The sequence below is a fragment of the Metarhizium robertsii genome (genome assembly GCF_000187425.2).
Source record: "Metarhizium robertsii ARSEF 23 chromosome Unknown MAA_Scf_10, whole genome shotgun sequence".
Classification (NCBI taxonomy): Eukaryota; Fungi; Ascomycota; class Sordariomycetes; order Hypocreales; family Clavicipitaceae; genus Metarhizium; species Metarhizium robertsii.
In genome coordinates, this window is record NW_011942150.1 from 416,527 (window position 1) to 428,673 (window position 12,147).

The 12,147-nt window shown below is 53.8% G+C and overlaps 4 protein-coding genes across 4 annotated transcripts; 1 reads left to right on the top strand and 3 right to left on the bottom strand.

Moving 5' to 3' along the window:
* Positions 1–15: 15 nt before the first annotated feature.
* On the bottom strand, positions 16–805 carry MAA_07821 (zinc finger domain-containing protein; the record flags this gene model as incomplete). Its single annotated transcript, XM_007825819.1, has 3 exons — positions 16–417; positions 477–652; positions 712–805. The coding sequence occupies 3 exons, from the start codon at positions 803–805 to the stop codon at positions 16–18; spliced, it is 672 nt and encodes a 223-aa protein (XP_007824010.1).
* A 3,410-nt stretch (positions 806–4,215) lies between these two features.
* MAA_07820 (uncharacterized protein) lies at positions 4,216–5,524 on the bottom strand (the record flags this gene model as incomplete). The annotated part of the gene is made up of 3 exons (XM_007825818.1): positions 4,216–4,428; positions 4,492–4,790; positions 4,906–5,524. 3 exons carry the CDS (start codon positions 5,522–5,524, stop codon positions 4,216–4,218), a joined length of 1,131 nt encoding a protein of 376 aa, XP_007824009.1.
* Positions 5,525–6,972: 1,448 nt separating this feature from the next.
* MAA_07819 (Class-I Aminotransferase) lies at positions 6,973–8,268 on the bottom strand (the record flags this gene model as incomplete). The annotated part of the gene is made up of 1 exon (XM_007825817.1): positions 6,973–8,268. One exon carries the CDS (start codon positions 8,266–8,268, stop codon positions 6,973–6,975), a length of 1,296 nt encoding a protein of 431 aa, XP_007824008.1.
* Positions 8,269–9,476: 1,208 nt separating this feature from the next.
* Positions 9,477–10,611, top strand: MAA_07818 (glutathione S-transferase; the record flags this gene model as incomplete). The annotated part of the gene is made up of 3 exons (XM_007825816.2): positions 9,477–9,497; positions 9,556–9,690; positions 9,751–10,611. 3 exons carry the CDS (start codon positions 9,477–9,479, stop codon positions 10,609–10,611), a joined length of 1,017 nt encoding a protein of 338 aa, XP_007824007.2.
* Between the last annotated feature and the right edge of the window lie 1,536 nt (positions 10,612–12,147).

The window sequence follows — 12,147 nt, forward strand, 5'->3', positions numbered from 1 at the left end:
TCACGAATGTTGAATTTAAGCCACGGGGGCAATAGGAGCCACCGGTGCCTGAGCAGCAGGGACGCTTCCCATATCGACTTCAGGAGCGATCTCACCGCTAGCGTTCTTCTGAGGGCAGTCGCGAGAAATGTGACCAGCCTCACCGCACTGGTAGCAAGTCTTGCCAGCAGTGTTCAGAGGGCCGCCGTTCGGGGCGGTACAGTCGCGAGAAATGTGACCGAGCTTGCCGCAGGCGTAGCACTTCATAGCCTGAGCCTGGCAATCCCGAGCAAAGTGGTTGGGACCACCGCACTTGTAACAGGTAGCAGGACGAGGACCGCCAGAGAACCCGCCGCGTCCAGCGAAGCCGCCGGCAAATCCGCCGCGTCCCATGGGAGCACCACGACCCATCGGGCCAACCGGATTAGGGCACGCGCGCTGGGAATTACATGTCAGCAATGGTTTCGGCCAAGATTTACCACTTGGGGATTACGCACTGCCAGATGACCAGGCTGGCCGCAGTTGTAGCAGCGTCCACTAGTAGCACTGCCGCTAAGGCGCAGAGTAGGGCAGTCGGCTTGAACGTGACCGAGACCCTGGCAGTGGTAGCACTGTTTTGCCTCTGTCGTTCGAGGAAGGGGGCAGCCGTTGGACTCGTGGCCAGGCTGCTTGCCTATGCATGTAGTTTGTTAGAACGGCCGTCGCGCAAGTCGGCGTCGGGAGGAATCGTACAGTTGTAGCATAGGCGCTCGGATGAGGAGCAAACTTCAGCATAGTGGCCGACATTGCCACATTTGTAGCAGGCACGACGAGAGAGAGAAGACATATTGGTGGAGATTTTAGTGTCTGTGACAATATCAGAGTTAGCAATACAGTCAAGCATGCCAGTATAAATAGCTCGTTCTTTGTATTCGAAATGCTCCTCGTAGCCGAGGTTTTGACAGCCCCCAACCAAGTCATCAATTCTATTGCTATGGAATTGGTGCTAGGCTGCGTCCTGAAGGAGCGTGTGATGTTTTGCCAGAAATATGAGATGAAACGACTCAGAGGTTTTGTCTTCATCTTCAATCTCGTTCTTAAATCCGGTGCATGCCGTGAATATATAAGAGGTCGCAGTGGCTGGGAGATAACACGGAAGCATGTTTTCAGTTGGCCTGGGTCGCCACCTGATGACAGGTCGAGGCCCGGTCAAAGCCACCATGCATGTAGAGAGTTGGTGCGACCATTGCGTCGGGCTGGGAGATAGACGCCAGGTCTGTCACATGGAGATGATACAGCTATTGTCCTCGTTGCGGTAGCTGCATTGGTGATTCACCAATGCATCATCACCACAGTACGGTGCGCCGATGCCATCGTGTCGGTGATAAGCGACCGCAAGCGCCAGTCGCGTAGGCTACAAGACCGCCCAAGACACGAGCATGACGGTCTGGCGATGGTCGAACCAAGTTACAAGACTAGATTCGCGACGGTGTGCGGTGGCTGCGCGGCGAGGGCAGCGACGCTCCGAATGGTTTGGCTAATCGCAAAGCCGCCAGCTCTAGTCAGAGCGCGTCGAAAAGGGCTCCGTTGATCAGACTTCCACTGGACTTTTACGACGAGACGGGCGACAGGCAGGCGAAACAGAGTCGACTTGGTGCAGGAGAGAGCGCAAAGTTGAAGAGTAGAATCGCGAAGGGCTTGTCGAGCAGAGCCGGGGAACGAGAGGGGGGAGGGGGGATAGGGGAGCGCACATCATCACACACCTTTGGTAGGACAAAAAAAAAGATGGAAGCGTTAAGCAGCGTGAAGGGGAAAAAATTCGTCAAGATGAGAAAACGTAAAAAGGTACTTCGACTTCCAAGCGAGGCCACGACAACGTCGACAACCACCTAACAATTCCGTTCCGTCGAAGAGAATTGGTGAAGGGACGAAAAATTTTTGCACGACGGGCGGATAATTAATTACGATGGGGGGGAGGCAGTGGTCCTCCTGGTGGTCGCTGGCGCTGGGCATTGCCGGGGCAGGAGCAATGCGACAGAGCGACGGGGCCATCGAGGAAGGACCAGCAGCGTTGGCTCCGGCGTTGGGGCGGCTTGAGGGCTGCGTCTGGACCGAAAAGCGGGTCCTGCTGAAAATCCAGGCGCCAAATGGTCCCTAGGAAGGGGCAGGCGCGAATAACACGGTGCTGGAGGACATGATCCCGTCAATATCTAACGTCGCCATGCTGCAACGTGGCATTATCTCTCGTTCAATTAGCACGATAATCTAGAGGAGAGAGTACTGGCGCACGAGGCTAAGAGCATGTACTTTGTAGCCATGTGCAGGGAGAGTCGCAGGCAAAACTGGCCTAGAATCTTGCTGTGGCTAAATTCCCCGATCTTAAGGTGGTACATGAGTATTTTGGTACGGTGTCCCCAGCTCTTGGATTCTGCTGGACCAGGCACATCAACTTGAATCACTTTTATCCGCAGGAGCTGCGCTGCTCCATTCCCACATCAACTGATTAAAATCCCAGGTTGCCAGCAGAATTGAGTACGCGATTGTCACCATGGGGATAGCTGGCGGTCTACAGTTTCCTGATGCAATCTCCTTTCTCCAGTCGCTGCGTTGTGTAAACTTGCTTCGTACTGATACCTGGCATGCTCTAGTATTTCTGTGCCATGACTTTGTCTCTACCTAATTCACAGAGTGTTTAATACTACGCATCGAGTAGCGTTGAGGTACCCTTACTGCTATTTTCGGCCTAGTGGCTCCTGCACAAGGTACCTCGACACTCTGTTCCAAGCTTGGAAGGCGGGGGAGCCGACAGCTTCAGAGATACTAATTTCAACTCTGCCTTGATTGTGATTTTCACCTGCTGACCCGTTGGCTAATAAGCTGCGCCATCCCAGCAAACTTTTCATCACTTAGTGCACAGCGAAGCACGTCACATGTGTCTGTCGTCCTGGCTTCGATGTTTTCAGCCCGACTACTACCAAGTGGCACTTGAGCCACACGTGCGATTCCATTTCCAACGACCAACTTCCATCATATCAAAAAACTCATCCACGACGCATGAACTAGTGTTTCATTAAGAAACTTTGTTCAATTGGAAGAAAGTCTCTTCTCATTCAAACTAGCAAGACCGGCTCCCGGGACCGTGGTATAAAAGGGACCGCCTGCTAACCGAGGCTACCAACCCGCTTTGCCTCGTGCAAAGCCGAAAAGAATCTAAATATCAAACTGCCTCAATACCACATACGTCAAATTTAAACTAAGCCACACAAATACTCTAATAGCGCTATCAGGGGTCAGCCCGGGATATCAAACTATGACTAATTGCCACGCGCGGATCTGCTACCCGGGGACTGACCACGCAAAACGACGATTTGATATCCTCACCACTTGGACACTTACACGCCTCTTTGGATCTAATGTTCCTGCTTGCAAGCCATCCAGCCAAGCAGTCTTAGTAGTATATCAAGCACAGCCTCCACAGGCGCCAACTACAAGACACCATATACGCAGCCAGCACGGAGACTACACTCGAAACAAAACACCAAGACACCCAGCACGCTCGTATTCTCGGCACGTTTTGAATTCTCCCTGCCTCTCCATTGACGACGCCATAAACTTGCGTTGAATATGAATAACTATACAGTGGACGCCCAGACACAAATGCAACTGATGCTCTTGACAACACGCTCTACTAGATACAACATCGATGCCGGACCAATTTTCAGAACAACCCATGCTTCATGCTAAAGAAGCGGACAGATGGTCGCAATGCAAACCCAGTTATAATACCCAACCCATAAAAGCAACCTCCGGCTAGGGTAAACGGCGGAGCCTTCGGCAGTAGTAGCTCTCTAGAGCCTCACTCGACCCTAGCAGTGGCTTGACGGGCACGAGGCTCACGCCAAATCCGCCAATGGCCTGCCGGTGACCAAGACCGGATCTGTGTAAACGTGTCATACACGATGACACGATTCCCAGTCATTCAGAAAGACCACTGGGCCAGTGAGGCATGGCACAGGAACTAGTGACCTCTTGCCAGAGCCATATCTTGCCGCCACCGCAAGTCCATCGCCCAATAGTTAGGACCATTGAGTCATGTAGGTCTCCCCTGAACCAAAGTGCAGCCTAGTAACTCCAAGACCCACGACTATAAGTAGATAGCATTTGGAAGCAAAAAGAAGATTCCATTTGATGCACGACTTTTGTAAAGTATACTCGTTCCTCGACGGCATATGATACAACCATTCCATCGCCAGCAATTCAAGCCCTCGGCACGGGAGGTACCACCGCCCCAGAGACAGTGTACGTCTGCGGCGGGGGCGCCATAGACCGCGGCCGGGCCTCAACCACGTACGAGATGCCGTCGTCTGAGGCATACGACGGGGGCCTCGGGCCGGCGGCCGTGTCTGGACGCCGCGGCACGGGTTCCGCAGCCTCGTTGCGCTGCCAGAACAGCCGGTTGGGATCGACGCGCTGACGTTGCATTAGCAAAACCACTTCACCCTTTATATAGATCATGCTGGCTGCAGCACCTACCACGCTTTCTCTCCATAGGCCATACGCCGGTGGTCGGCTCTGGGCCGCCTCGCTCTCAATGCCCGCGGCCTCCTCGTCCCGCGCCAGCACCACGGGGATGGGCTTCGGGGGCACCACGTAGCCCCCCGGCCCCATCATCTCCGGCAGCCGTCGCCTCCGTGTCCTGTCGCCGCGCGAGACAATCACGCAGAGACGCACGACGCTGTAGCAAAAGAACAGCGTGGCGGAGAGGATGATGAGTATGATCATGATGGTCACCTCCCCGCGGGAAATGTGGTTGGTCAAAGCTAATCCTAGATCTGGGTCCCCGGGGGGTTTCAGTAACCATGAACGGAACTGTCTGCGTAATAGACGCCATGGATGATGCCGACACACAAAAGGGGCAAAGAAAGAGGGAAAATTTTTGCTACTTACAGACGGCGAGCAGCGTAGCCAGAAACATGCCCGACACGAAACATGTCAGGATCTGGGAGCGGACGTGGCGCGACTTTACCCACGGGAAGCAGAACATGAACTTCCTGGGGTGCGGCTTTCTGCTGCCTCGGCTGCCGGCGTCCTGGGATGGCAGCTGCTGCTGATCCTCGGAGCTGATGGCGACTATCATCGGCCGCTCGGGGGGGTTGTTGCCGTATCCAAGGTGACTGAGCGAATCTCTCGGTCGTGCTGTCGAGGCCACGGGCTCGGGGGGTAATGGCCGCTGCGACTCCAACGGTGCCATTGGAATTGGCGATGGCAAAGAACTCGGAGGGTGCCCGGACTCGCTGTATCTCGACGAGGTGAATGTAAGTCGTTGTGGGGGCTCTTCTGGGGATTTTGGGCCATCGTCGTTTGTAGTTTGCTGTGAAGGCCGTGGCGGGAAAGAAGGTATCCTGTCCAGGATGGCTCTCTGCCGTGATGTCGATGCCTCTGCCGCTGTATTCATCTGTGCCACGCCAATATCCCGCTCATCATGCTCGGTCGTTCGTCTTTCGTTTCGAGCCCGCCGCAAGAGGTCAGCTCGCAGCCTCTCCATCGCACCGTCCCCTCGTGCCATGATGTCGGATACAGTCTGTGGAACTTGGGGCGCGTCAAAGAGCTGAAATCATGGTTTACCAAGCCGTTATAAGATTCTCGTTCTATAAGATTCTCGCTCTCATGCAAAATATTCCCACCACCTGTCGTGTAGTCATTTAACAGAAAAAAAAAGTGAATGTTTGCAACACCTTGTCGCCCCAGCGGACCCTCCTCAAAAGCCCGCTGAATTGGTGAGGAGAAAAATTGAGCACTTGGTCCCGTCTATGAGCACCAAAGAGGAAAATTCGCAGGTGAAAAGGCGGCGGGGTTAGAGCAATCGTGATTGTTGGTCAATGTCCGACTTATACGGACTAGAAGGGATGGAGATGGTGGCTTTCTTGTCCCCCGAGACTAATTTGGCCAAATGCTGGTCCCCGGGATCGCAGACCCCAGCCCCCAGGATGGCCGTGAAATGAAAAAGAGAGATCAAGAAACAAGGGAGAAAGCGACCGTCGGTGAAATTATAATACTAAAACTTTTCTAGAGGAAGGGGGGAGGAGGAGAAAAGGGTACAATGGAGACAATGTTTGGAGAAATTGGCACAAGACGTCTAACGAGATGAGACCCGAGGCCACGAACCAGGTGCACGACACAAGCTGCCCGCACCACGTACGCAGCGAGCAGGTAAACACACTGCGACACGAAAGGTTCAGGCAGGCCGCTCTGTCCAACACGACGGTGGTAAGAGGACTCAGGAGGCCTGCGCCATGTGTCTCACGGTCGGCTGCATGCCCGGCATCCTCAGGATGAGTAACGACGACGGAAACAGGTAAAAGCAGGCACAGGCACACGACCGAAGGGCCCTGCGCCATCCGGAGGCTGTCTGTGCCGGGGCTCGGGGATGGGCGGCCCAACGAGCAGCAGCAAAGTCGTGGGGAAAGGCTTGATGAGGCAGGGGGACAGTTCATGTAGGGCCCCGGCGAGCAGGAATCAAAGAGAGACATGTCAATACATGACCCCTTGAGGCAGGGCGAAAAAGGTTCAGGGTTCCCTGGGGCCGATCGCTGGTCGAGGAACGGCGAAACAGCTTGCCCAGCGAGTGCCAGAGGGCGGCAGAAGGCCATTGCTGCGACAATTGGCGTGTTGCAGAGTTTCACTGCGGCTGCCAAAATCCAATCAATCCCACGGCCGCCAGAGGCGCTGTTTCATCATCCCTGCAGTCGACTTGCCTGGTCATGGGCGCTTGCGATGCGCTCGAGATCCGTCCATTGACTTTGGACCCTGGCAGAAGCGAACGAGTCCATCATGTCGCAGGGAACCGCCAAAGGCGACAAAAAAAGAGGGCGCGTAATACGGAGTACTCTGCTGGCTGGTTCGTGTTGATCCATTGATGGGATCCATCAGCCTCTCTCACAGTGCCCTAGATCGGTATTGTATGCATCCGCACAATGTGCTCCAAAGCACCAGGCTCATCTGAAATACATACGTCTATTGCGTCCGGCCATCAGTCTGCACCTCATTCATGGCCGCTATGATCCGCCTCAAACCCTCATCCAGATGATCCCTCCTCTGCGTAAACACGATCCTGAACCACCCCGGCCTCTCCGAGCCAAACTGTAGTCCCGACGCAAGGAACACTCTTTGCCGCAGCAGGGCATCATTAACCGCCTGGTCGATACCTCGGCCATCATCGGTGTGTCGTTCACGAGAGGCACTTCCCAGGTCCACCCACAGGAAAAAGGCTGCATTCACCCCTGCCGCATACTCGATGCCGTTGCTTCGCGCCCACTGCACAACATGCTCGTAACTCTCGGCCAGCTTCATCCGGTTCTGCAAAATATACCCATCTATCCAGGCGTCATCCTCCAGTATATTTGCCACGACGTGGTCGGATATCGACGACGACGAGCTGTACAGTGACGGCGGCACCAGCGCCCGGTGCAGGCCCGGATTGTTCTGCGATATGATGGCTCCCAGTCGCAACCCGTTGGCCCCAAAATCCTTGGAAATACCCCAGATGACGTGCACGAGCGCAGGGTCGATGACTCCCGCGGTATTAATAGAAAGCACCGACTCAAAGGGGGCAATCTCGACTCCCTGGTCGACCGTGTTGGTAAACGTGGACAGTGCATAAATTTCGTCGCATATCAGGTGCACCTGGTGCTTTTGGCAAAGCCTCATCAGCGCCAGCAGCACCTTGCGAGGATAGCTTCGTCCCAGAGGATTATGGGGATGTGCCAGGATCAACCCGGCGACTCGCTTGCCCTTTGCCTGCGCGTCCCGTATCGCGTCCTCGTATTTCGGCACGCCGTCTTCGCCGAGGGGATCTGCATCATCAAAGTCCACCATGGCGAGCTGCGTGCCCATCCGCAACGTCACGTCCGGCACAAAGGTCCCGTAGTACGGCTTCCCGAGGAGGAAGACGTCGCCCGGGTTCCCGAATGCCCACGCCGTGTGCTCCAGGGCCGAGCTGCAGCCGTTCGAGATGGTCAAGTGTGAGGGCTCGACCGTCACAACAGGATGGAAGTATCTGGTCAGGAACCGGGCCAGCGCACTCTTGAGACGCTTTTTGCCATCGCCATATGTAAAGTCCTCGTTTGGTAGGGCCATGTTTCTGTGCATGTGTTCCGAGAGCATGTCGTGCATAAGGACATTTTCTGCTACGCCGAGACTGACGAAGCCATTGGGATTGTTCTGCGGGTCCCAGATGTTTTGGAGGACTTCCCAGAAGAAGAATTTGGGATCTGGTTTGGATAGGTCTTGTGCTCGCGTAGACAGTGCCATGGTGCCTTCTTTTTTGAATTTTTCGAGTTTAACAGGACGTGTGGAAAAGGACCATATTCAGGCCGTTATGACACCAGGTAACATGTAAGTGCCGACACCGGCATCCTTGCGGAACCCACGTACAAAACTTGCTCCACATTCATCTTCTTCCGCGGCAAAAGTGTAAGGCGTGCTTGACATGGTCATGATTGTCCGTTATGGCTAAGCTTTTGGGGGCCATGACAGGCCTGGCATGCTGGGCGCGCTGGTGATACCTGTGTCTCTACTGCCTTTTGACAACTGTGGCGAATAACCTCCGTTAGTCCTCTGCGCCTCCATCCATTCGGTGGACGTAGCCTCCCAAGTCCGCTGACGACCTTCTCCCACAGCAGCCAACATCAAGTCCACGGGCTCTCCAATGCTGTGGCCAGCACAATGGTCGTGATGTTGGTTTGTCGATGCCACTTGCGACCGCGGTATCATCTGGATATGTCTTTGGCTAACAGTCTGTCTCCAATCAGGCCATGGGCTCTAATGGGGACGAGGACAATATATTGAGCAGAGACACGAGCATTCTGGTTTCAGTTTGTTTCGACCGCAACGTTGCTGCCGTAAACCACAAGCAAACCTCTCCCTACATCCCCACTAGCTCTGCTCTCAGAGAATAGCTTTAGCAAATGGCATTACTAGGTTCGACTGCATGAGCAGGTTGCGATTATTGGTGGTGGCGGCGCTCCAACCGAAGTATCCGCTTGCCGAAGCCGTTGATGAACCTTGATATAGCGCCATCTGTTCCTATTGTGACTGCAAGGTACCAAAGAATTTCAGAGTACCAGTATATCTACCCCGACAACCTAATGTGTCGCAAAGCGGCCGTCATTCTTCGAGAATGTTTCGATTTTCCGGGCGGTCGGCAACCTCGGAACGCGTCCCCAGATTAATAATGAGGCTACTTACTCCGTAAATCGATACTAGAACTGGAGCAATCAGTCTCAACTGGCGCGCGGTAAATTAGTCTTTGAACAATAGGGTCGCGGGAGATTTGTCATCAGCCGCTGAGCAGCAACCCCATGTCACAGTGGTGCCATTCAAATGCGGCGTCGACGCAGAGACATGATATAAAGAGCGCAATCTAGGTGGTTCCTATTGCTTCGCAGTTCAGCAGAGTAATTGACTTCATTGTCTTCTGGCGCAACTTGGTGTTCCGTGCAATTTAATACGGCAACGCAATGGCGACTACAATCGTTGGGGTAAGTACGTATGCAAAACTGCAAGGTGGCGAGGATGCGTCTTTGACCTCGGAATCAGAAAAACTACCATGCTGGTGGTCGCTTCGTAAGACCGGACAGCACTTTTCGAAACTTCATTTCCAGGGACCCAGAGTCCCAGTTTCCAGCTGAAGCAGGACGATATGCACTATACGTATCGCCTGGCTGCCCATGGGTACGTCTGCAAAGAGGTGTTTCAATGCCTGCCAGATGTCTGGTGCTAATTTCGTCGCAGGCTCATAGAACGCTCATTGTTCGCCTCCTCAAAGGCCTCGAATCCATCATTGATGTGTACCAAGTGCACTTTGTCATGGGCCCGGACGGATGGTATTTCAGTGGAGAGGGCGACTCACTCCCTGAAGATCCGTTGCATGGCTTCAAGAAGCTGAGGGAACTGTATTTGAAAGCTGATCCCAGTTTTGTCGGCCGGTACACTGTTCCTGTGCTGTGGGACAAAAAGGCTGACGTGCTCGTAAACAACGAGTCATCCGAGATCATTCGAATGCTGTACTCGGAATTCGATCACCTCGTGCCCGAAAATCTGCGAGAAGGCAATCGACCAGGCGGGGGGCTGTACCCTGAACATCTACGGCCGCAAATTGATGAGCTCAACGCTTGGGTATACGATACGGTGAACAATGGTGTTTACAAGACTGGCTTCGCCAAGACCCAGGAGTCATACGAGGAGAACCTCGGCATCTTGTTCAAGTCTCTTGACAAGTTGGAAGATACACTCGGACACGGTAAACAATTCCTGCTGGGTGACGATTTGACAGAGGCAGATATCCGACTATACACCACATTGGCTCGGTTCGATGTTGCATATCACCCCGTTTTCCTCTGCGACCTCAAAATGATTCGATACGACTATCCGCGACTGCATCTCTGGCTGCGTCGGCTGTACTGGAACAAAGATGAGGACGGTGTTTTCCGAGGGGCTTTCCACAGGACGACGGAGCCATATATCGGCAAGTATGGCTATGGATATGCGCAGTCGCGTCACAAGATTGTCTTTGGGGACCAGGGACCATTGATTGTTCCAGCAGGGCCAGAAATCAAGATGGTGTCACTGGATGTAGGCGATGAAGGCGCATAACTTGGGAACGATGATGGGTTTCTTCAAACAGGGATTCCCGGCCCGCAGAAATGGTCTCATCTGTGGAAATAACAGTTTAGCGTGTCTGTCAGGATAGTTTGGAGATTGGGAATTGGCACTGGCCAGGATAGTAGATGGCACAAAAAACCCAAGCCTGGTTGCACGACGCTGTCAAGCTCCTGTGAGATGTGATGCTCGTGTGCTGAAATGTTGACGATTTTTGGCAGACACAAATTTTTCTGGTTGTTGGGGTAGGTTTCTTCTGATGCCGGGTTGCGCCTTCCAGTCTGTTTTTGTTAACAAAGCACGGTCACACACTCCCAACACTCGCGCCCAGTTTGAAGCAAGAACACTGACACCAACAACCAACCAAACATTCTTCTTCGTCTTGAATGGCATTATGCGCATCGCTGGCCAAACTATTCCGTCTAAGCCGTATTCCACTCATCGAATATCAACTGCTGGTGGCGGTGCAACTGAACACGCCCATACGAACTGTTCCGTCGTCTACCCTGTAGGTAGTGGCCGAACAAATGTTTGATGTAGCCACACGACGGTGTCGATTAACGAGTATATCGCAAGCTTCTGCTTTCAGCAAAGACATGTCGCACACTAAGTGGCAGATTACGTGTCGCAGACTCTCATGCCAAGTCACGGTACGAGAATTCTTGCTCAACAGCCATGTGTCCTGGGTGAAGAGAAATCAAAATGCAGACAGAACGGCAGCGCAAGATGCCTGGCGCCTTGGTATTGTGCTGGTGTGCGCATCTTGTGGGCACCAAGATGCGCCCAGGCAGACATGAGTGGTCGCCAAGCCGCCTAATTCCGACCTTTATTTAGTGTGACCCCAGCGCCTGCTTCAGCCCTCCGTCCTCACTGGCGCGCACCAACACCAACCCAAATCAACCTTAATGGGTTACCTTAATATTTCCCTGCACCGGCACATGGCCTGGTTTCGTTGCCGCTAGCTTGGGAGATGCAGCATTATGTCCCTACTCGACGTCTCTGACCACGATCTGAGTGACGATGTTCGCCTTGAATTGGCCAACAAGCAACCGACCAACAACTACAAGCGCCGACGCGCAGAGTTCTGTTCGCCATGGCCAAGTCCTCCCGCCGTGCTCTCTTTTCGTCCATGTCTGTTTGGCACGCCAAGATCAACATGGTTTAGGAGCGCCAAGACCAGCCATCAAATTCTCTCTTGTCATGCCGCTGGCTGCCTTTTGCCTGGTCCCATGCTCCAGTCGACGCACAGCCCACCCCCTGCCCAGCGCCTCGGGCTTGGCAAAACCTCGCTCACTGTTTGAAGCTGCATTTACGCCTTCTTATTGCGCAGCCGCCGCGCTGGTGTCTCCTCCGCCAAGAGTCTTGGTCACCAGCCAAGCGCATGTGAAGCAAATGGTAGCAAAGCGGTACCAGACGGAGAGACGCCTCCTCAAAAAGGGGGCTCCGCCGTTCTTGTCCTTGGAAGAAACATTATGCTCATTTCTGTTTGGCAATTAACTTCAAACTGGTCTCGCCGGGGCCTCACGACTC